This window comes from Podarcis muralis, chromosome 12, assembly GCF_964188315.1.
Source record: "Podarcis muralis chromosome 12, rPodMur119.hap1.1, whole genome shotgun sequence".
NCBI classification, from domain to species: Eukaryota; Metazoa; Chordata; class Lepidosauria; order Squamata; family Lacertidae; genus Podarcis; species Podarcis muralis.
Window position 1 is genome coordinate 38,830,330 of NC_135666.1, and position 21,642 is coordinate 38,851,971.

The 21,642-nt window shown below is 42.2% G+C and overlaps 2 protein-coding genes across 6 annotated transcripts in view; one reads left to right on the top strand and one right to left on the bottom strand.

Moving 5' to 3' along the window:
* The window catches only part of HACL1 (2-hydroxyacyl-CoA lyase 1), a 29,699-nt gene extending 26,441 nt beyond the window's left edge, over positions 1–3,258 (bottom strand). For 2 of the 3 annotated variants that reach the window (XM_028749911.2, XM_028749909.2), the window contains exon 1: positions 3,123–3,258. In XM_028749911.2, the coding sequence (XP_028605744.2) occupies positions 3,123–3,194 (72 nt within the window). In that variant the 5' untranslated portion in view covers positions 3,195–3,258. The remainder of the gene's footprint in view (positions 1–3,122) is intronic. The other variant, XM_077937049.1, reaches the window with a different exon arrangement.
* BTD (biotinidase) lies at positions 1,032–21,378 on the top strand. Of its 3 annotated transcripts, none has more exons than XM_077937050.1 (4): positions 1,032–1,168; positions 15,141–15,366; positions 16,530–16,679; positions 18,695–21,378. In XM_077937050.1, exons 2-4 carry the CDS (start codon positions 15,145–15,147, stop codon positions 19,841–19,843), a joined length of 1,521 nt encoding a protein of 506 aa, XP_077793176.1. In that variant the 5' UTR covers positions 1,032–1,168; positions 15,141–15,144; the 3' UTR covers positions 19,844–21,378. The 3 variants fall into 3 exon arrangements, with proteins under 3 accessions (XP_077793176.1, XP_028605747.2, XP_028605748.2); XM_028749914.2 differs by lacking the exon at positions 1,032–1,168 and adding an exon at positions 3,129–3,264; XM_028749915.2 differs by lacking the exons at positions 1,032–1,168; positions 16,530–16,679 and adding an exon at positions 3,129–3,264.
* The last annotated feature ends 264 nt before the right edge of the window (positions 21,379–21,642 follow it).

Consider the following 21,642-nt stretch of genomic DNA (forward strand, 5'->3'; position numbering starts at 1 on the left):
GCTGACAATGTGATACTTTCAAAGGGCAATAAACCCTGAGCTAAGGGAATTTCTTCTGCTGAAGCGATTGCATATAATGATTAACTTATTAAGCAATGGACTTTCCACCAATGGGCCTAAGAGGGAAGCCTCGTTAGCAAAAATGTCTTCTTTTTTGAAGCATTATCTGGAAAATCATTTATAATTTGATTTTACTCAAGCTTTAGTTAATGGTTGATCACTGGGTCCTTGATGATGTGGGAACGTTATTGCATGAATTGTTGCAGCTAGGAAGTCGAAGGGACAAGCGGGATATAAAATGGAAGAATGGTATAAAGAGATGTGGGATATAGCTATTAATGATAAATTAACATGTACCATTAAGGTAAGACGAGGAATATACAGGAGAAATTATTCTAAGGCAAGCTTCCTTGACCTCAGCCCTCCAGATGTTTTTGGCCTACAACTCCCAGGATCCCTAGCTAGCAGGACCAGTGGTCAGGGATGATGGGAATTGTAGTCTCAAAATATCTGGAGGGCTGAGGTTGAGGAAGCCTGTTCTAAGGAGTAGAATTTGTACTGTTAAAACGGAAAGGGGTCAAACCATCACAGGAGGTGCTGAAATTTTGGGTGGTTGGATAGCTATAATGGAATAGTCTCAGTGGTGGGGTGCACATTTTTATTCTTATTATTTATGATTATTACTTTGTCCAAAGACAAAACTTTAAAAAAAAGCCACTTCGCACCAGGTCAAAAGGTTTTGTCTTGCCTAATATTGTCTACATAACTTTATCCAGGAGTTTCCAGGCAGGGATCTGTGCCCCATCCCCACCTACAAGAACCTTTTCGAAGGGCGGGCAGACATGGGGCATCCCGTGCTCTTTGCCACTCTGCTATTGCGTCTCCTGGCATGCTGTGATCTTTTACCTAAATCCACTAATCCTTGATGCCATTCCCAGATTAACTAATTCTTTTTATCTTCCCTACACCTTCTTGTGTAACGAGAGCCAAACCAGCACAGCAGCTCGACAGGTACATGCTGAGAACCCGAGAAGCAGGTGACAGGGTAGTAAACAACAGGGTAGTGACAATTCACGACCAAACCTGGGGCTCTCCTGTTGCTGTTTCGCCCCCCACTGCATATTGGCAGGGCCGGATTTAGGTTTGATGAGGCCCTAAGCGACTGAAGGTAATGTGGCCTTTTATTTGTCCAGCTGTCTTTTGTCAACAACAAATTGTCACTGTTTTTTGGGTTGAATATATGCTGTATGGTAATTTATGGACCTAATGGGTATCTAAAGCCATTTGCACATAACAGATAGGAGCCTAAATAACACAAAACACTGTTGCTGTATGTAGGTTTTGTTTTATTTGTTTTTTATCTTATATTTTGGAATTTTTTCCTTTAATTTATTATGGGGGCCCCCAAGAGAGTGGGGCCCTAAACTATAGCTTGTTTAGCTTATACGTAAATCTGGCACTGCATGTTGGAAAATAATAATAATAATAATAATAATAATAATAATACAGTAATAATAATAATTATGTGGATCGAGCATAAGCAGTATGTGGATCGAGAACTCCCAGAAGTGCAAGCTGGATTTAGAAGAGGCAGAGGAACCAGAGACCAAATTGCAAACATGCGCTGGATTATGGAGAAAGGTAGAGAGTTCCAGAAAGACATCTACTTCTGCTTCATTGACTATGCAAAAGCCTTTGACTGTGTCGACCACAGCAAACTATGGCAAGTTCTTAAAGAAATGGGAGTGCCTGATCACCTCATCTGTCTCCTGAGAAATCTCTATGTGGGACAAGAAGCTACAGTTAGAACTGGATATGGAACAACTGATTGGTTCAAAATTGGGAAAGGAGTACGACAAGGCTGTATTTTGTCTCCCTGCTTATTTAATTTATATGCAGAATACATCATGCGAAAGGCTGGGCTGGATGAATCCCAAACTGGAATTAAGATTGCCGGAAGAAATATCAACAACCTCAGATATGCAGATGACACAACCTTGATGACAGAAAGTGAGGAGGAATTAAAGAACCTTTTAATGAGGGTGAAGGAGGAGAGCGCAAAATATGGTCTGAAGCTCAACATCAAAAAAACGAAGATCATGGCCACTGGTCCCATCACCTCCTGGCAAATAGAAGGGGAAGAAATGGAGGCAGAGAGAGATTTTACTTTCTTGGGCTCCATGATCACTGCAGATGGTGACAGCAGCCATGAAATTAAAAGACGCCTGCTTCTTGGGAGAAGGGCAATGACAGGCCTAGATAGCATCTTGAGAAGTAGAGACGTCACCTTGTCAACAAAGGTCCATATAGTTAAAGCCATGGTTTTCCCAGTAGTGATGTATGGAAGTGAGAGCTGGACCATAAAGAAGGCTGATCGCCGAAGAATTGATGCTTTTGAATTATGGTGCTGGAGAAGACTCTTGAGAGTCCCATGGACTGCAAGAAGATCAAACACATCCATTCTTAAGGAAATCAGCCCTGAGTGCTCACTGGAAGGACAGATCGTGAAGCTGAGGCTCCAGTACTTTGGCCACCTTATGAGAAGAGAAGACTCCCTGGAGAAGACACTGATGCTGGGAAAGATGGAGGGCACAAGGAGAAGGGGGCGACAGAGGACGAGATGGTTGGAGAGTGTTTTCGAGGTTACCAGCATGAGTTTGACCAAACTGCGGGAGGTAGTGGAGGACAGAGGTGCCTGGCGTGCTCTGGTCCATGGGGTCAAGAAGAGTCGGACACGACTAAGCGACTAAGCAACAACAACAAAATAACAACAACAACAACAACAACAACAACAACAACAACAACAATAATACTGTAATAGTAATAGTAGTAGTAATTATAATAATAATAATAATGATGATGATAATTTATTTATACCCTAGCCACTCTGGGCTGCTCCCAACGGAATACTGTATTAAAATCACGATAAAACATTAAAAACTTCCTTAAACAGGATTGCTTTCAGATGCATTAAGGGCTACACGTCCTCGACAGGGACTAGAACCCTTTACGTAAAACTACGCTTTTTCGAAAGAAATGCTCCTTCCCGCTCTCCGTAGGAAACGCGTAATATTTCCGGGCTGGCTGCCGGGGTTCAAAGGTCACCCAAGAGCGTTTCTTACTTGCATCTTCAGCGCTTCCGCGATGACCTGAGCCCCGCTGACACATTCTTCTTCCTGCCCTGCCGGAGCCATCGCTTCTACAACCGTCTCTTCCCGAGGAAAGGGAGAGACAAGCAGCAGGCTACCTTCAAACCACGCTGAGGTAAGGCTCCATCGGCTAATGAGGGAAGCGCTAACCGCGTGATTGACGCGCGCCGCCGTTCAATAGGAAAAGGCTTCGAGCTTAGCTGATAGGTGGGGAAAATTAAATGGGCGGGGCCGTTGGAGCAGCCCGCCTCAAACCACCCCGCACTCTGATGGAGAAGACTTGGGCGGGGGGAGGGTGGGTTGGAACACTGCGAAGAAAGGCTCTCGATTGGTCACTTGCTTAGCCAATCCGAGCCCGCAAAAACGGGAACACGGGAAGGCAGATGCGTGGCTGAGGTTTTTTGCTGACAGGGACTCAAGGCGGATTGCAGATAAAATAAGAACAAATAGAAACAACCATTAAAAACACACATTAATAGATTTGAAATTATCTATCTGTAATATGTGTGTGCGCGCGCGTATATATGCGCATATATGTATAAATATATATATGTGTGTGTGTGTGTGTGTGTGTGTATACACACACACGTGCGCGCGCTATTAAAGCATAAGACAATAAACAAAAACACCAGCCCCCTCATTAAAAGCAGCCAGGTCCCCAAAACCTGTTGGAAGAAGGTCTTCACCTGCCAGCAAAAGGATAAGACGCTAATGGCTTTAATGGGTGTTCCTGTGCTATATAGTTGTGTAATGTGTCTGCTTCAGACCATATTTTGCGATCTCCTCTCTCACCCTCATTAAAAGGTTCTTTAATTCCTCCTCACTTTCTGCCATCAAAGTTGTGTTATCTGCATATCTGAGGTTGTGGATATTTCTTCCGGGAATCTTAATTCCATCTTGGGATTCATCCAGCCCAGCCTTTCGCATGATGTATTCTGCATATAAATTAAATAAGCAGGGAGACAAAATACAGCCTTTCCCAATTTTGAACCAATCAGTTGTTCCATATCCAGTTCTAACTAGCTTCTTGTCCCACATAGAGATTTCTCAGGAGACAGATGAGGTGATCAGGCACTCCCATTTCTTTTAAGAACTTGCCATAGTTTGCTGTGGTCGACACAGTCAAAGGCTTTTGCATAGTCAATGAAGCAGAAGTAGATGTCTTTCTGGAACTCTCTAGCTTTCTCCATAATCCAGCGCATGTTTGCAATTTGGTCTCTGGTTCCTCTGCCTCTTCTAAATCCAGCTTGCACTTCTGGGAGTTCTCGATCCACATACTGCTTGGACCTTCCTTGTAGAATTTTAAGCATAACCTTTCTAGCGTGTGAAATGAGTACAATTGTGCGGTAGTTGGAGCATTCTTTGGCACTGCCCTTCTTTGGGATTGGGATGTAGACTGATCTTCTCCAGTCTTCTGGCCACTGCTGAGTTTTCCAAATTTGCTGGCATATTGAGTGTAGCACCTTAACAGCATCATCTTTTAAAATTTTAAATAGTTCAGCTGGAATACCATCACTTCCACTGGCCTTGTTATTTGCAGTGCTTTCTAAGGCCTATTTGACTTCACTTTCCAGGATGTCTGGCTCAAGGTCAGCAACCACACTACCTGGGGTGTACGAGACATCCATATCTTTCTGGTATAATTCATCTGTGTATTCTTGCCACCTCTTCTTGATGTCTTCTGCTTCTGTTAGGTCCTTACCACTTTTGTCCTTTATTATGGTAATCTTTGTACGAAATGTTCCTTTCATATCTCCAATTTTCTTGAACAGATCTCTGGTTCTTCCCATTCTGTTGTTTTCCTCTATTTGTTTGCATTGCTTGTTTAAGAAGGCCTTCTTGTCTCTCCTTGCTATTCTTTGGAAATCTGCATTCAATTTCCTGTATCTTTCACTATCTCCCTCGCATTTTGCTTGCCTTCTCTCCTCCGCTATTTGTAAGGCCTCGTTGGACAGCCACTTTGCTTTCTTGCATTTCTTTTTCATTGGGATGATTTTCGTTGCTGCCTCCTGTACAATGTTACGAGCCTCCATCCATAGTTCTTCAGGCACTCTGTCCACCAAATCTAAATCTTTAAACCTGTTCCTCACTTCCACTGTGTATTCATAAGGGATTTGACTTAGATTGTATCTTACAGGCCCAGTGGTTTTTCCTACTTTCTTCAGTTTAAGCTTGAATTTTGCTATAAGAAGCTGATGATCTGAGCCACAGTCAGCTCCAGGTCTTGTTTTTGCTGACTGTATAGAGCTTCTCCATCTTTGGCTGCAGAGAATATAATCAATCTGATTTCGATGCTGCCCATCTGGTGATGTCCATGTGTAGAGTCATCTCTTGTGTTGTTGGAAAAGCGTGTTTGTGATGACCAGCTTATTCTCTTGACAAGTGAGGAGGAATTAAAGAACCTTTTAATGAGGGTGAAAGAGGAGAGCGCAAAATATGGTCTGAAGCTCAACATCAAAAAACGAAGATCATGGCCACTGGGCCCATCACCTCCTGGCAAATAGAAGGGGAAGAAATGGAGGCAGTGAGAGATTTTACTTTCTTGGGCTCCATGATCACTGCAGATGGTGACAGCAGCCACAAAATTAAAAGATGCCTGTTTCTTGGGAGAAGGGCAATGACAGGCCTAGACAGCATCTTGAGAAGTAGAGACGTCACCTTGCCAACAAAGGTCCGTATAGTTAAAGCCATGGTTTTCTCAGTAGTGATGTATGGAAGTGAGAGCTGGACCATAAAGAAGGCTGATCGCCGAATAATTGATGCTTTTGAATTATGGTGCTGGAGAAGACTCTTGAGAGTCCCATGGACTGCAAGAAGATCAAATGCATCCATTCTTAAGGAAATCAGCCCTGAGTGCTCACTGGAAGGACAGATCGTGAAGCTGAGGCTCCAGTACTTTGGCCACCTCATGAGAAGAGAAGACTCCCTGGAGAAGACACTGATGCTGGGAAAGATGGAGGGCACAAGGAGAAGGGGGCGACAGAGGACGAGATGGTTGGACAGTGTTTTTGAGGTTACCAGCATGAGTTTGACCAAACTGTGGGAGGTAGTGGAGGACAGAGGTGCCTGGCGTGCTCTGGTCCATGGGGTCACGAAGAGTCGGACACGACTAAACGACTAAACAACAACAACAAAATGTGTCTGCTGTGAAAAATTAGCAGCAACTCAGGATGTTTTCCTATAACAACAGACATGTTGCGCTTTGTAGTGGAGAAGGGGGACTGCACTCCTTGCTCTTATCAATTTCAAGTTTTTATTTAGCTTTTATAGATGTTTTCTCCATTGCAGGTTTTTATCGAATGCTTAAAAAAAAAAAGTTTTAATGCTACTGCAAATTGCTTTGAGAAGCCACCTGACCTCGAAAAGCTGGTTTTTAAAAAAAATAATTATATTATCAGGTGCCTCTTTGTTAAACTTGGTACCGTTTTTAACACAGGAAGCTGCCTTATCCCGAATTAGACCATTGGGTCCTGCTAGCTTAGTGCTGTCTACACTGACTGACAGCAGTTCTCCAGGATTTCAGACAGGTGGATCTCCCAGCTAGCCCTACCTGGAGATGTCAGTGGTTGAAACTGGGACCTTCTGCATGCACATGGTCTATTCTTGAACTACAGCTTTTCTTTTTTTAAAAAAAAACAGACTTGAAAAGGGATATTTTAAATGGTCAAGCTATCTATCTAAACCACTGTATAAGATTCCTAGTGATAAGAATTACATCTTCCCCATCTGTATCTTGTCTTTCAACAGCTGCGCCAGCAGCCGGAGTATGGTGAGAAACTGAAGTTTCCCCACGAAGCTCTCACAACTTTCTTGCAAATTATTTCTAGATATGACGACACTTAAAAACTGGAGAAGCCAGTCTATTATTTCAAGGCGTAGCATTCTGTTTTTGTCTGTTCTGCATTATGAAAATAATGTAGCAATCATGAATAAATGCATGGGTGTGGTATAGATGGGTAGCACTGCCATTTTCTAAGGCCGTGTTGTAGAGTATTATGCCTGGGATTCATAGGAACACATGCTTAGTTCTGCACAGTGCTTTTTTTCCCTAAAAAAATGTTTAGGGGTGCTCTCATTTTCCTGTTAATATTAAAATGCTGCCCCTCCATGAGGCCATACTTCGATTCACAAAATGTTTAGGGATATGTGTACCCCTGCGTTCCCCCAGAAAAAAAGCACTGGTTCTGCGTGTCCAAGGGGGCTTTAGGCTTATTTTTATTGAATATAATTACCATGTGGCAAAACCCTTTGAAACTGAAGGGACTTTTGAAAGCTGCTTATAATATCGTGTGAGAGTCTGCAAATCAAAGAAAAGAGACCCTGGTGTGCTTAAATAAGCGATTCGGATCCCAGCGTGCTCATGTATGTATGTATGTATGTATGTATGTTGATTGATTTATGATGGAAGGTTCTAAGGCTTAAGGCCTAAGCTCTGGAGCCAAGTGGGATTCCCAGGTAAGATCCTCCCTCTATTGTGTGGGCAGGTAATCCCTCCCCTACCTGGCCTGGTCTCCTTGGCAACGCTTCCCCCAGGTGGGATTGGGCAGCTCACTGAGGTAGGCGGAGACCTCCAGGTATCCCACCTGAGGGAAGGCAAAGCCAAGCCTATGCTGTTGGGGCCGCTCCAGATCTAGGGGCTGCGCGCGTCCACGCAAAGGGCGCCCCCCGTTTTAAGCGGGGAGCGGTCATTATGATGGAAGGTTCTAAGGCTTAAGGCCTAAGCTCTCCACAGGTTCTCAGGGCAGCTTACAAAAAGTTAAAAAGACAGTGAAACACATTAAAACAGAAACAGTAAAACACCAAAATATAAAAGCAGCCAGTGGAATTAAAAACCAAACCAAGCAACATAAAATAAATGTATTGCTGATGAAAGAATCTGGTAAAAGAAGAAGGTATTTGCTTGGTATTGAAGTGACATCAAGATCGGTGTCAGGCAAGCCTCCCTGGGGAGAGTATGTCATTATGGGGTGCCACCATCAAGTAGGCTCTTTCCCCCAATACACACTTCAAATGATAGGGGCATTAAAAGAAGTTTTTCTTGAAGATCTCAGGAGACAAGTATTCTGTGTTACTTCTGTAGTACAGAACTTTGCAGAGGGAATGAGTGCAAAAATGTTTTATTACAAGCATTTGTTTCTAGTAACTCAGACTGTAGTCTGGTTAGAAAGTAAGTGGTTGGAGACCCTCTAAAGGGCATGTGTGGGCTGCATGCGGGGGGAGAGGAAGGAGTTTAAGGAGAACTCGTTTTCATTCCTGGAGCGCAGGCAAAGCTCATTTCGGTTTCCCGTTGGGAGTTGGCTTCAGAATGAGAAGCCATTTACCATTTGCAGTTTGTCTGCGAACAAGAACACAGTCTTCTTTGTTTTTTGTGTTCTCATGCAGAATGTTTTGTCACAGGATAAGAGGAACATGCCCAGTCTTAGGGCGGATTTGTACATTTGTGTTTCTGATACGTCAACGCCACTAGGAGATCACTTATTTTTACAAAATCACTCTTAATAGAATTTTATCACATCGGTTTTTAAAGTTTTGGTTTTTTAATCATGTGACTTTACCAGGTCCTAAAGTAAGACTAGAATCAGATTTTAGCTCAGACCGAAAAATATTTCATATTATTAGCAGACATCACATTATTAGGAGCCAAAATGGCCAGATGCCTGGTCTTTTGCCAGACATGTTTAATATGCAATTGGCAAAGCTCCAGCTATTCACCACTGTTACAGAGGCAGAACTATCCTGCTCTAGAATCTAGATAATCTGGATCTGGCCTTTGTCAGACACAAAAGACCAGACTTGTTTTGTATTTGGTCTGCTCTTGTAATTTTGCTTGGAAAGGAATATGGCATCAGTAGCTGGAGAATGGGCACTGGTATTATTGAAGGGATAACAATATCTATTGCTTTATAGTAGTCCAAAAGGGAACCATTTGCCCATCCCACATGGAGGTTGAAGTGGGTATTGCTAAGAGGATATATTAATTATATTTAATCCTCTACAGACCCACATGTATTGCCTAGCAAACAAAAGAAAAATGGCTTGTGCCTGTTCTTCAAAATGCAGGGCTTGCAAATAAAGAGCTCCAGTAGCAGAGTTTAAATCCCATCATTAGACAGATTTAGTGAAGTCTAGGAACAAGCTTTTAAGCCTTTTAAAACATTCTAGCTACTTGAGGCAGCTGGCTTCCTTTTAATCCTGGTGCAAAGAAAGAGATCACACACACTAAAGTAAGTTTAAAATATAATTTACTTACAGGCATGCATTGTCCTTAGCAGTAAATAAAATACAGGTAAATGTTCTTGGGTAGAAATTCAGCAAAGACAGCTTCAGATACGTTTGCTGCCTTGTTTGCAATGCTGAGAGAGAGCACGGGGGCAGGGAAAGAAAAGAACACAAAACAAGTCTTACCTCGTCCCTTTCACTGAGCCTTAACTGGTCCTTAAACCCTTCATGTTCTAACTATCTTTGTTAAGTTTGGCTGCAAATCTCCCACAATCTTGTATCCTCCACAATACTTTTTTTCAGTGGAGTTGCATATAAGAGGACCATACAGGAATATATGCTTTCCCATCCCTAAAAATCAGCTTCATTTTTCTTATCTGCAAGCAAATAAATGCAAAGCTGATGAAAGGAATCTTGCTACATCCATGGGTGTTAACTTAGCAACACACACACGTACGTTTCTGTATTACTTTTTGGCACGCAACATAACATTATCCTGCAGGACTGGATGTTGGGTGTTTGTCCGTGCCTTTGGTCCTACGCAGGGTCATTTGTATTTTTGTATAACTGAAAAACTTCCAAGGGCCAAATGCTAGTAATAGCGCCAGGTTTTAGTTCACTTCCCAGATCCCTTTTAGAATTATATTCCAGCATTTTCCATGCTTCAGTGGTAAAAGTTGATCGAATTGAACATAGTTCAATAGTAAAGAACATGGGTAGGCAAACTAAGGCCCGGGGGCCGGATCCAGCCCAATTGCCTTCTAAATCCAGCCCACAGACGATTTGGAAATCAGTGTGTTTTTACATAAGCAGAATGTGTGCTTTTATTTAAAATGCATCTCTGGGTTATTTGTGGGACATAGGAATTCCTTCATTTATCCCCCCCCCAAGTATAGTTCGGCCCCCCAAAAGGTCTGAGGGACAGTGCACCGGCCCCCTGCTGAAAAAGTTGGCTGACACCTGGTAAAGAACAAAGCACAATGACATGCATTGATAAAATGTTTTTCTGGACTGATTGTTTTTTTTTAAGGGCATTTCAGTTTGACTTGGGTGTACTGATGTGCTGCTATCTATACAGCTCTCTTTGTAAGGCAAAACTTTATTACTTAGTTTGTCGATATTCATGTATCAAAACGTTTTGCCTTTGCTAACATAAAGCTTTTTGGATCCCTTTTAAATTGAATCTTGATTACAACGTATTTATTCTTTTCCTGTTATTTTTTTGCCCTTGGAATTTTGACATGACACTCTGTGCTAAACACTATAACCCTTCCGGGACAAGCAGCCACCACTGCAGCTGCCACTTAACCTCCATTTGTGTCAATGGTGTTTGGGCTAACTCTATTGACATGAAAGAGGCTGCAAAACGGCTTGATGGACTGTGCCAAATGCACGCCGTTTATATCTGTCCATTTTGCAGTGACTGACTGCTGGCTTCCCGAGGCAACTGACGCTCTCAGCTTTCCAACTCTCGTACAGAATCTGATAACTGACATAATTTCTCAAACAGAAATGCATGAACAATTGGTGCTTTTAACAGTGGGCACTGTCCTGGCTATTGTCCAACGCATGCAGCCAGAGGCTCTTGCTTATAAGAAAGAGATATTAATTCAGGCACAAGCTCAGTAGCACAATTCAGGAGTTCAGGAGCAAGAAGTTCAGAAGGAACAAAGGTGTCCCAAGAAGTTCCCACACCCCTACTGCCAAGCTTTTAAAGATAAGGTGTGACACACACACACTCAAAGGATTCCCTTGCCTTGCGAGAATGCCAATATTCCAAGCACATTTTCTGCTGGGGCGAGTGGATCTGCTCCCATTTGCAAAGGTGGTGCCTGGTTCTAGGTGACAAGAACGCACCGTCCTGTTCTAGCTGCAGTTCAGTCACAACCTCCTCCTGTTCATCCTCCCCCTTCAGCTGGTCGAAGCCCTCACCAGCCTCCACAAAGGCTATGAGCTCCAGAGGAGAGAGCTGCCGTCATTCCTCCTCCTCCCAAAGTGACTGAAGATGGTGTGGGAAGGGGAGATCTCCCCTCCTCCAACCCAAGTTGGAACTTTGAAGGACTCCATGAATGAAGAGTCATGTAGTCAAACATTGCCATCTTCTGGAACCATGGTTAACAATATCCAAAACTGCTTAGAGGGCCAAGAAAATCAACCAGGTCGTGCTCCTGCTGTTTCTCTCCTGAAGGATGTAATGAGTCGTTGCTATTTTTGTAGAAAAAGAGGAACTCACCAGGAAAGCTTCCCTTGTTCTCTTATAATGGCAATGGTGTCCATCTGAGAAGTGCCAGAACTGAGTTGAGTTCTGGATGGAAAAAGAAAAACCCTGTGCAGTTAAACCTTGGTTATCGAAAATAATCCATTCCGGAAGCCCGTTCAGCTTTTGAAATGTTCAACAACTGAGGTGCAGCTTCCAATTGGTTGCAGGAGCTTCCTGCACTCAAGCAGAAGCTGTGTCAGATGTCCGGCTTCTGAAAAACATTCAAAAACCGAAGTGTTTACTTCTGGGTTTTTGGCGTTCAGGAGCCAAAACGTTCCAAAATGGAGGCGTTCGGAATCTGAGATTTGACACTAAGGAGTCAAGGTGACCAAGGCCGATCTGGTCCCAAACTGGAGCCTAAAGCGAGAATGAAATGGGTCAAGACTGTCAGTCTCTCCAAGCACATCTGAAGCTGACCTCTACCTCTCCAACTTGCTTGACAGATCCTCTTAATAATCACCAGGCTACTGCTTCAGGCCTTGTTCGTTCTACAAAGAACTATTTCATTGTCCAAGGAACATCTTTTGCACATTGCAGTAGAAGTAATGCTGACTACTGCATACTTTTCATTCCCTCCCACCTTCCCTGCCTCCATTTTGGGGCTTGTCAGGAAAAGCTGGTGTCAGCAGCCTCATGTCCAGAACCCTCGACATCTTTTGCAGAATGTGTCACATTAATTGTCTTCAGAGATGATGGCGCTTTAGACTTGACTTGCTGGGTGCCAAATAACCTGCCACCTTGGGAGTCAGCAAAGTTATGTTGCTGGAACGTATTTTAATGTTCAAAACAAGCTAGGTCCATTATAATTTTGGCATTAGCCTGAAACTATTTGTTGTACAGTAACAAGGCAAACACTTCTAGTAACATAATGGCGATTTAGCAACTGTATTGTGAGTTGGTGTGCAGATTTGCAACTTGTAGAACTGCATTTTGTACATTCTATACAGTATTGGATTTGACAGGGTAAGTGTTGATACAACAGTATTTGTTTTAAATTGTATCCCACTTTGTCTTCAAAGAGAAAGCAAAGTGGCTAACACTAAGACAATATTTTTTTTAAAAAACAACACAAACCAGTAATACATATAAAACAACAAAGAGTAAACATGGTCATCAACTAAAAGCTCCCTCCCACCAAAAACATTAATTAATAATACTTTGCAGTGGTAGGGAGGGGGCAAAATCAAACTGGCAGGTCAAAAGCTACTGGAATATTCAAAGATATAAGTAAAAAAAATACTTAGCTCAGTGGATCCTCTTTTCATATCAGCTAGGATTTTTTAAATGGAATCTATCACTCAAAATAAGCACAAACTGATTCAGCTTACACTTCATCGCAGAGTCTATGTAACCTGTATTTTAAATTGCCCCCCCCCATTATGTTTTTACTGTTATTTTATTGGTGTTATCTGCCCTGAGCCTGGCTCTGGCCGGGGAGGGCGGGGTATAAATAAATTTTATTATTATTAATTATAATGTATTTTTGTAAGCTTTGCTTTTGTAAGTTCTTGCAAGAATTAGAACTCCACAAACCCCTGTGCACACCCCAAACACAGTGTGCATCATTTAAATAGACACCACCCATGAAAAAACAGTTGGAGCTGTAGAATGGCTCTGTCTTAAAACTCTTTGCAATTGAATCGTCTCTTAAGAAATGGCAAGATGCACTCGTAAATTACTAAAAGAGGACATTTCCAGGAGGGGCCGACTGTTTCCAAAATAAAGTGCCATTGCTGGGATAGCTCAGTTGGTAGAGCATGACTTAGGGTCGCGGGTTTGAGCCCAATGTTGGGTAAAAGATTGCTGCATTGCAGGGGGTTGGACTAGATGACCCCCGTAGTCCCTTCCGGCTCGACAATTCTATGATTCTGACTTTGCCCTTTTATCAGAACATATACAGTGTTGGGGTTTGCTTTAACACCTGTGACAGTATTACCTAGAGATAGTTAAATTATCTACTGTAGGTGCTATCCTCTCCCAGAAGCGGAATAGCTCCAACATGACTTATGCACATTTTTATCAATTAGTATATAATAGGTCAGAGGGACGCGGGTGGCGCTGTGGGTTAAACCACAGAGCCTAGGACTTGCCGATCAGAAGGTCGGCGGTTCGAATCCCCGCAACGGGGTGAGCTCCCGTTGCTCGGTTCCTGCTCCTGCCATCCTAGCAGTTCAAAAGCATGTCAAAGTGCAAGTAGATAAATAGGTACCGCTTCGGTGGGAAGGTAAACGCCGTTTCCGTGTGCTGCTCTGGTTTGCCAGAAGCGGCTTAGTTATGCTGGCCACATGACCCGGAAGCTGTACGCTGGCTCCCTTGGCCTGTAAAGCGAGATGAGCGCTGCAACCCCAGAGTCGTCCGCGACTGGACCTAACGGTCAGGGGTCCTTATATAATAGGTGCTAATATTTATGGACCATCCTGTAAAAAAGGGGGGCATGCAATCTAGCAATTGTAATGCCCAGTTTGAGTATTACAAGTGGATCTCATCACTCTGCTCTCAGTTCACTATGGTAGGAGCAATAGACATTAGAAGCTTACAATGCATCTTCTTGTCTTGTTGGTTTGGGGTACCGTGTCCAATTCCAGGCACCACTTTCTAAAAAGGACAATGGCAAACTGGAATGTGACTGGAGGGTGACCTGGTGAGGATCTGGAAACTAAGTCTGATGAAGAATGCTTAGAAGAACGATGTATATGTGTCCTGGACAAGATTAAATTCTAACTGCTTTCAATATACAAATATCTGAAAGACAGCATGTTGTTTGTTGTTCCAGAGGGCAGGAGCTGAACCCATGGGTGGAAATTTCAGGCTTAGATTTCATCTCAATCTTAAGAGTTCTCTTTCACCAGAGGCATATAAGGTGATACAGTGGTACAGTGGTGCCCCGCAAGACGAATGCCTCGCAAGACGAAAAACTCGCTGGACGAAAGGGTTTTCGGTTTTTTTGAGTCGTTCTGCAAGACGAATTTCCCTATGGGCTTGCTTCGCAAGACGAAACGTCTTGCAAGTTCTTGCGAGTTTGTTTCCTTTTTCTTAAAGCCGCTAAGCCGCTAATAGGGTTGCTTCGCAAGACGAAAAAACCGCAAGACGAAGAGACTCACGGAACAGATTAATTTCGTCTTGCGAGGCACCACTGTACCTCATGTTAAGTACTTAATTTGTTCTGGAGGTCCGTTCTTAACCTGAAACTGTTCTTAACCTGAAGCACCACTTTAACTAATGGGGCCTCCTGCTGTTGCCACGCCGCCAGAGCATGATTTCTGTTCCCATCCTGAAGCAAAGTTCTTAACCTGAGGTACTATTTATGGGTTAGTGGAGTCTGCAACCTGAAGCGTATGTAACCCAAGGTACCACCGTCCTGGACATCAATGACATCTGTCACTGATGCTGCAGCTGCATTGTAGATCATCCACTGGGCAGGGCATTGGGCAAAAGACATGCAAACCCTCATTCCAACTCTATGATTTTACTCAAGTATGTTCCACATAAATATGTTGGGTTTTTTCTTTTAGATTCATGGCTGACATCCCTGTGGGCAGCTGCTGCATGCTCGTCCTGGTCTGCTTCCAAGTTCTCTCCGCAGATGTTCACAGAGGACATTACATTGCTGCTGTGTACGAACATCATGTCATCCTGAATCCCAATCCAGCAGCTATTACCAGTCGACGGTCTGCATTACAGCTGATGAACAGAAACCTAGACATTTACGAAGAGCAAGTAATTGCTGCTGTTAAACAGGTACCACAATAATTAATCACCTTGCGAACATTTTAAGTAACGCGTGCCTAAGAGATTAATTGGTTTATTGTTACAGGAGCTTTTGTAGGCATATATACTGTATTGGAGGTTCTGGATGAAACAGAATTTTGAGCAAGTTCTTCCAGAGTCACAGAGCTCTTGTGTTTTTCTTCTATAATGGCTTTTCTTTTGAAACTATTAGTGAATAACCTACTAGGATGTTGAAGAGACAGCATCTTATCTTAGCTTTTTAATTTTTAGATTGACTGAGAATGTGATGATTTGAACAGGATGCACTCATACTTTCCCCTGTGAAGGTGCTTACCTTTGAAGTATCTTCCTGATTTTACTTCTGTGAAATGGGCATTTTGTTGTGCTTTATGGGGGCAAGTAGGTGGTTTGCTAGCTGAGGCTCAGACCTAACCTCTGCCTTTGATCAGTTTTTCTGAGCAACTTACATATTGATTATTGCAGCAGTGCCCACAAGTTTCAAATTTCCAAATGGGCACACGGGCCTAAAGAAAGTTGGGGACCCCTAACATACATCTTGCTTGGATGCCCTGCAACTGAAGGTTTTCCTAACCCAGTGAATCCAGCACACAGTTACTTGTGTGGCGTTTGCTGCTGAAGTCAATAGACATGTTACATAAATAGAGAGCTTTTGATCCTTTAGCCCCATCTTAAAGCAGCCGCCACACTGCTTCAAGAAGGCAAGGATCCCCTTTAAAATCTGCATATGATACAGCTGTCTGTGTCTAAACGCTATGTTTCCTTCCAATCTAGTTGAATCATTTCACACTTCCAAACAGTTCTGGTGTAAATCCCCAAAGCTTTGGTGAAATTGCTTCTGGGCAAGATGTTTGTGGATTTTACCCAAAAAGAAACTGGAGAGTGTTTTGTTGTCATTCCCTCATTTCCACATATCATCTTCTAATTCATAGTACAGTAGTAGGTTCAAGGTCTTACAACTATCGTTAAAAAAAACACAATTTAAATGGAAGTAACACAGTGTTCTTGTGTGTTTTGATTATCAGTAACACTTGAATGAGATTAATGCAATCTGCACAAGTGTTTAAGTCTTCTTAAAGAGATTTCAAGGCACCTTTCCTTTTTTTTTAATTCTGACTGAAAGCTGTCTTTATTTTATTTTTGTTTGCTATCAGGGAGCACAGATAATTGTCTTTCCTGAAGATGGAATTCAGGGCTTCAACTTCACCAGGACTTCTATTTATCCTTACTTGGATTTCATTCCATACCCTGACTCTGTGACATGGAATCCATGCAAAGAAGAATACTTGTTCAATGACACAGAGGTATCTGTTATAACTGTTGCAGAGCTGGAAAAAAACTGGATATTCTTTCCTTTAGTGGAATATATAGAGTGACACTCTGTTCCTTAATGATATTTTGCTGCTCTATTTCACTAGTGCTTTCTGTCGCACTGCCTGATGCAATATTGGCCCTGCATCTCAAAGCATTTTTGTTTACAGTCAATTTCAATCTCTAAGTATGAAGTTAAGGTTAACGTAAATGCAATCAAACTGCCAATTTCTGTAAATGCACACCCATTGATTTCTATCAGTTAACTATGTTTGGCTGTTAATAGATCTCCTACCTGCTACAGATACCAAGCACAATCACATTTAAACTTACTTTTTGCAGAGAGCTGCAACTAAGTTAAGATGGAATTGCTGTAACACATTTTCCCCTGAAGATTTAGAATGTATTTGGAGCTAACACAACAGTTTCTGAACAGAACAACGTTTTGTACATTCAAACTACATATGTAGGTTTCCATTAAAAACAACAAACAAAACCCAACTTTCTTATTCCAAGCTAGACAACTGTTATGAGTAAGTATAATACGATTTTCAAGAAATCTGTGGTTTAGATCGTTATAATTCTGGAAAATCTATCCTGACTCCACCCAAGCCTTAGGTCTTTTGTGTGCAGCAGAAGAAATTCTGTATGGTGCACTGCACAAGGATCACAGACAACTCTGTCAGCTGTGGCAGCGTTGATCACTTCCTGAGCTGGACCTGGATTCAGTTTCTTCAAACAGGTGACAGGGTGCTGTCAAAATGTACGGTTGGTACATTCGATCAGAATGTGTATAGCCTACAGATCACAAAGCACATCGCTGCAAATGTTACATTTGGGTTTGGTTTACCCCACAGAACGTGATTTTTTTGTATAACGCTCACCCCTGCTAGAGTAAGCTGAATTGATAAGAAGATAGCTTTCTTAGGTTGAAATCCTACACATGCTTATTTGGCATAAGTCCCATCGAACCCACAGTGTCATAGAATTGTAGAGTTGGAAGGGACCCTGAGGATCATCTAGTCCAACCCCCTGTGATGCAGCTGGTCTATATGGGGATCGAACCCACGACCTTGACATTATCAGCACCCTGCTCCAACCAATCGAGGCTTACTAGTAAACAGAGATGTATACAGCCGCAGTGTCAATTATATTGCTGGCAGAATATGCAGGATCTTTTAAAGTTTCAAGTTTTGAAGTGTTCCAAATGTTGCATTTTCTTTCAAAATCAGTTGAATAAAAAAAAAGTAATAATCTTTTTAGATTTCCTCCAACTTGCATTTGCTAAAAGTTTCCCTACTTTTAAGAACAACAACAACAGCGTCTACTGTCACAAGGTTGACTCCAATGAAGTCATTGCATGAGTGGAACAACTTCCCCATGTGCAGTGGAATATCCTCTCTCCCTTCCATCTGTTCCCTCCCCAAATCTGCTTGGTGAGGGACCCAGAGCAAATGCAGAGGGGGCTCTGTGAGGGAAGGAGAGACCAAAGTTGCATTGCACAAACGGAAGTTGTTCCACTTGCAGAATGGCTTTCCTGAATACAACCTAAAGAGAGAGATGTTGCCTCTTCCGGTGGTGCCAAAATTAGATCTGTCAGCCACTTAAAATTTATTTAACTAAAAAAAATGCAGTGCTTTTAATTTCTCAGTATTACAGTCCCTCTAACAACAGCATTCTGAGGTAATTAATGAATAGAGAAGTTTCAGCACAGTGATTTAATGTTTTGGAGATAAGTCCAAAACATATTGCCAAAATCAGGAAATGACCCACTGAAGGCTTCAGTCACCTCTGCACACTTACTTCTGAGTAGAGATGTTCAAGACTAAATCTTTCACAAGCACTGAACATCTTTTCATAGGGAACCATTATAAAGGGGGGGGCAGAATCATATATACAAGTATACATGTTTAATTTGTGTTTGATCCAACAGCCAATTAATAGAGGACTGCTCAATGCTTATATCTATTGATGGAACAGAATATGTATTTACTTTTTTGCCCCCTAGGTTCTCCACCGACTCAGCTGTATGGCGCTGAAGAATCAAGTGTTTTTAGTGGTAAACTTAGGAACCAAGCAGCCCTGCAATCACAGTGATCGCCGCTGCCCACCAGATGGGAGATACCACTTTAACACGAACGTAGTATTTAGTGACAGTGGTACACTCATAGCCAGATACCGAAAACAAAACCTGTATTTTGAACGTGCCTTTGATACTCCGCCAGAGGTAGATTACACTGTTTTCAATACGCCTTTTGCAGGCAAATTTGGAGTTTTCACTTGCTTTGACATCCTGTTCTATGAGCCAACTGTGAAGCTTATCAAGGAACACAATTTAAAACAGGCTGTGTATCCCACTGCATGGATGAACCAACTTCCGCTGCTGTCTGCTGTAGAATTTCAACAAGCATTTGCAGTTGCTTTCAACATCAATCTTTTGGCAGCGAATATCCATCGTCCTGACCTGGGTATGACAGGGAGTGGTATATACACAGCATCAGAATCATTCATTTATTATAACATGGAGGACGATAAAGGCAAGCTTATAGTGGCCAAAATCCCTATTACACCACGGCGTGAAACCAACAGTAACATGCAAACAAGTTTTTCAAACTCCCCTATGGACCATCAGATTTGTCGTAAGGAGGATCAAGAAGCCCACTGTGAAAAAGCTGAGACAGGAGCTCAGGAAGCTCCACCTATATTTCATGGCGAAATGATGTATGACAATTTCACTTTTATGCCCATAATGGAAGCTGAAGGAGAGATCCAGGTCTGTTCCAATACTCTGTGCTGTTCCTTAAGTTACCAGAGACTGTTTGTATCAAAGGAACTCTATGCTTTAGGAGTATTTGATGGCCTTCATACAGTTCATGGAACATACTATGTACAAGCTTGTGCGTTAGTGAAGTGCGGCACCCTGGACTATACGAGTTGCGGGCAGGAAGTCACAAAGGCTACTGAACGGATAGATTTTCAGCTGCAAGGGAATTTCAGCACTGCTTTTGTCTTCCCTCTCTTGCTGAAGTCTGGCATCACTCTGGACTTTGCGGACTATCTGGGGTGGGAAAAGAACCACTATGTCATGCAGAAAAAGGGAGCATCTTCTGGCTTAATAACGGCTGGTTTATATGGACGATGGTATGAGAAGGACTAGAACAAGCATTTGGCGCAACCAAAAGTCATGTGTCAAAATGAATGATTCAAGAGCTTGCTTAAAAAAAGGATATTATTGTCCAATGGAGTTCTTGACTTGAACTGTGTATACCTGAAAAGTAATTTTAGGTTGCATGAATTCATAAAGGTTCTTTATCAATTCAAAGGGTCCACAAATGTTGGCTGATCTCAAAAGGGTTTGTTCTTAGCTCTGACATCACACTAGAGTTGTCACATACAACTAGGTGCCTGTTGTCACATAGAATCATAGAGTTGGAAGGGACCTCCAAGTGTCAATCTAGTCCAACCACATGCAATGCAGGAAGCTCAACTAAAGCATCTAGGACAGATGGACACCCAACCTCTGCTTAAGAAATCAAGGAAAATGAGTCCACCACCTCTGTTCTGCTGTCAAGCAGCTCTTACTGTCAGAAAGTTCTTCCTGATATTTAGCTGGAATCTCCTTTCTTGTAACTTGAATCCATTGGTTCAGGTCCTATCTTGCAGAACAGAAAACAAGCTCACTCCATCTTCCATGCGACAGCCCTTTAGATATTTGAAGATGGCTGTGATATTGCCTCTCAGTCTCTGCTTTTCCAGCTAAAACAATTCCAGCTGCCTCAACTGTTCCTCATGAAGCTTGGTTTCACCTTGGGCTACCACCTCTGCACATGTTCTTGCTTGTCAATATCCTCCTTAAATTGTCATACCCAGAACTGGACACAGTTCTCCAGGTATGATCCGACCAAGGCAGAATATAGCAGTACTATTACTTCCATTGATCTGGACACTATACTATACTTCTGTTGATGCAGCCTAGAATAGCATTAGCTTTCTTTGCTGCTGCATCACACTGTTGACTCATGTTAAGCTTGTGGTCTACTAAGACCCCAAGATCCTTCTCACATGTACTACTGGCAAGCTAGTTGTCCCCCATCTTATATTTGTGCAGCTGGTTCTTCCTCCCTAAATGTTGCCCCATCCAGACCACATTTTACCAGCTTCTCTGTAAGAATATTCTAGGGGACTTTGTCAAAAGCCTTACTAAACTTAATATACACTATGTCCACAGTAGTCTTCTGATCTACCAAGCTTGTAACTCTTATATAAAAAAAGAAGCTGGGTCTTTGCACCCAGTGTGGAAAGGTTAAACACTTGTGAACCACCCTGAGATTGACAGATGAAGGGCAGTATACAAATTTGAATAATACTAATACCAAGTAGAAAGGACTTTTATAGTGAACAGAAAGGATGTTGCAGAATAATATGTCACTATATTAATAAGATACTGTATTAAGTGATGTGTTCTAATTCCACTTTCAATAACAGAACCCCACCCCCCAAAAAAACATCAGAAGCTTTAAAGGACTCCAGTGTGAAAGATATTTATAAAAACAACAGTTTTACCTTGCACTTCATCTTTTTTTTCCTGCCTAAAAGAATGAACTTGAGGAAACAAGAGAAATGTCAAATGTACTGCTAATTTATGAGTAAATGCAAAACAAATGTATAAATAAAAGCACTGTTGTTCGCTGTTGTAGCATGTCAGCATCACTCACCAGGAACAGCAAGTTACCTACATTAGGAAAGAGAGGCTTACCAAAAACTTTCAGGCGGACAATATCCAGCTATTTCACAGCTAGAGTGGTAATGCTACCAAGTTCTGGTGGAATTAACAGTCCTTTCGATCAATTAGTAAGCCATCCATTCCATTTTATGCAATGCCACAGCACATTAAGGAGAACGATATGGAAAAGCAAAGGCCCCAGGCTTTTCAAATTATCCAACAGTAATAATGCA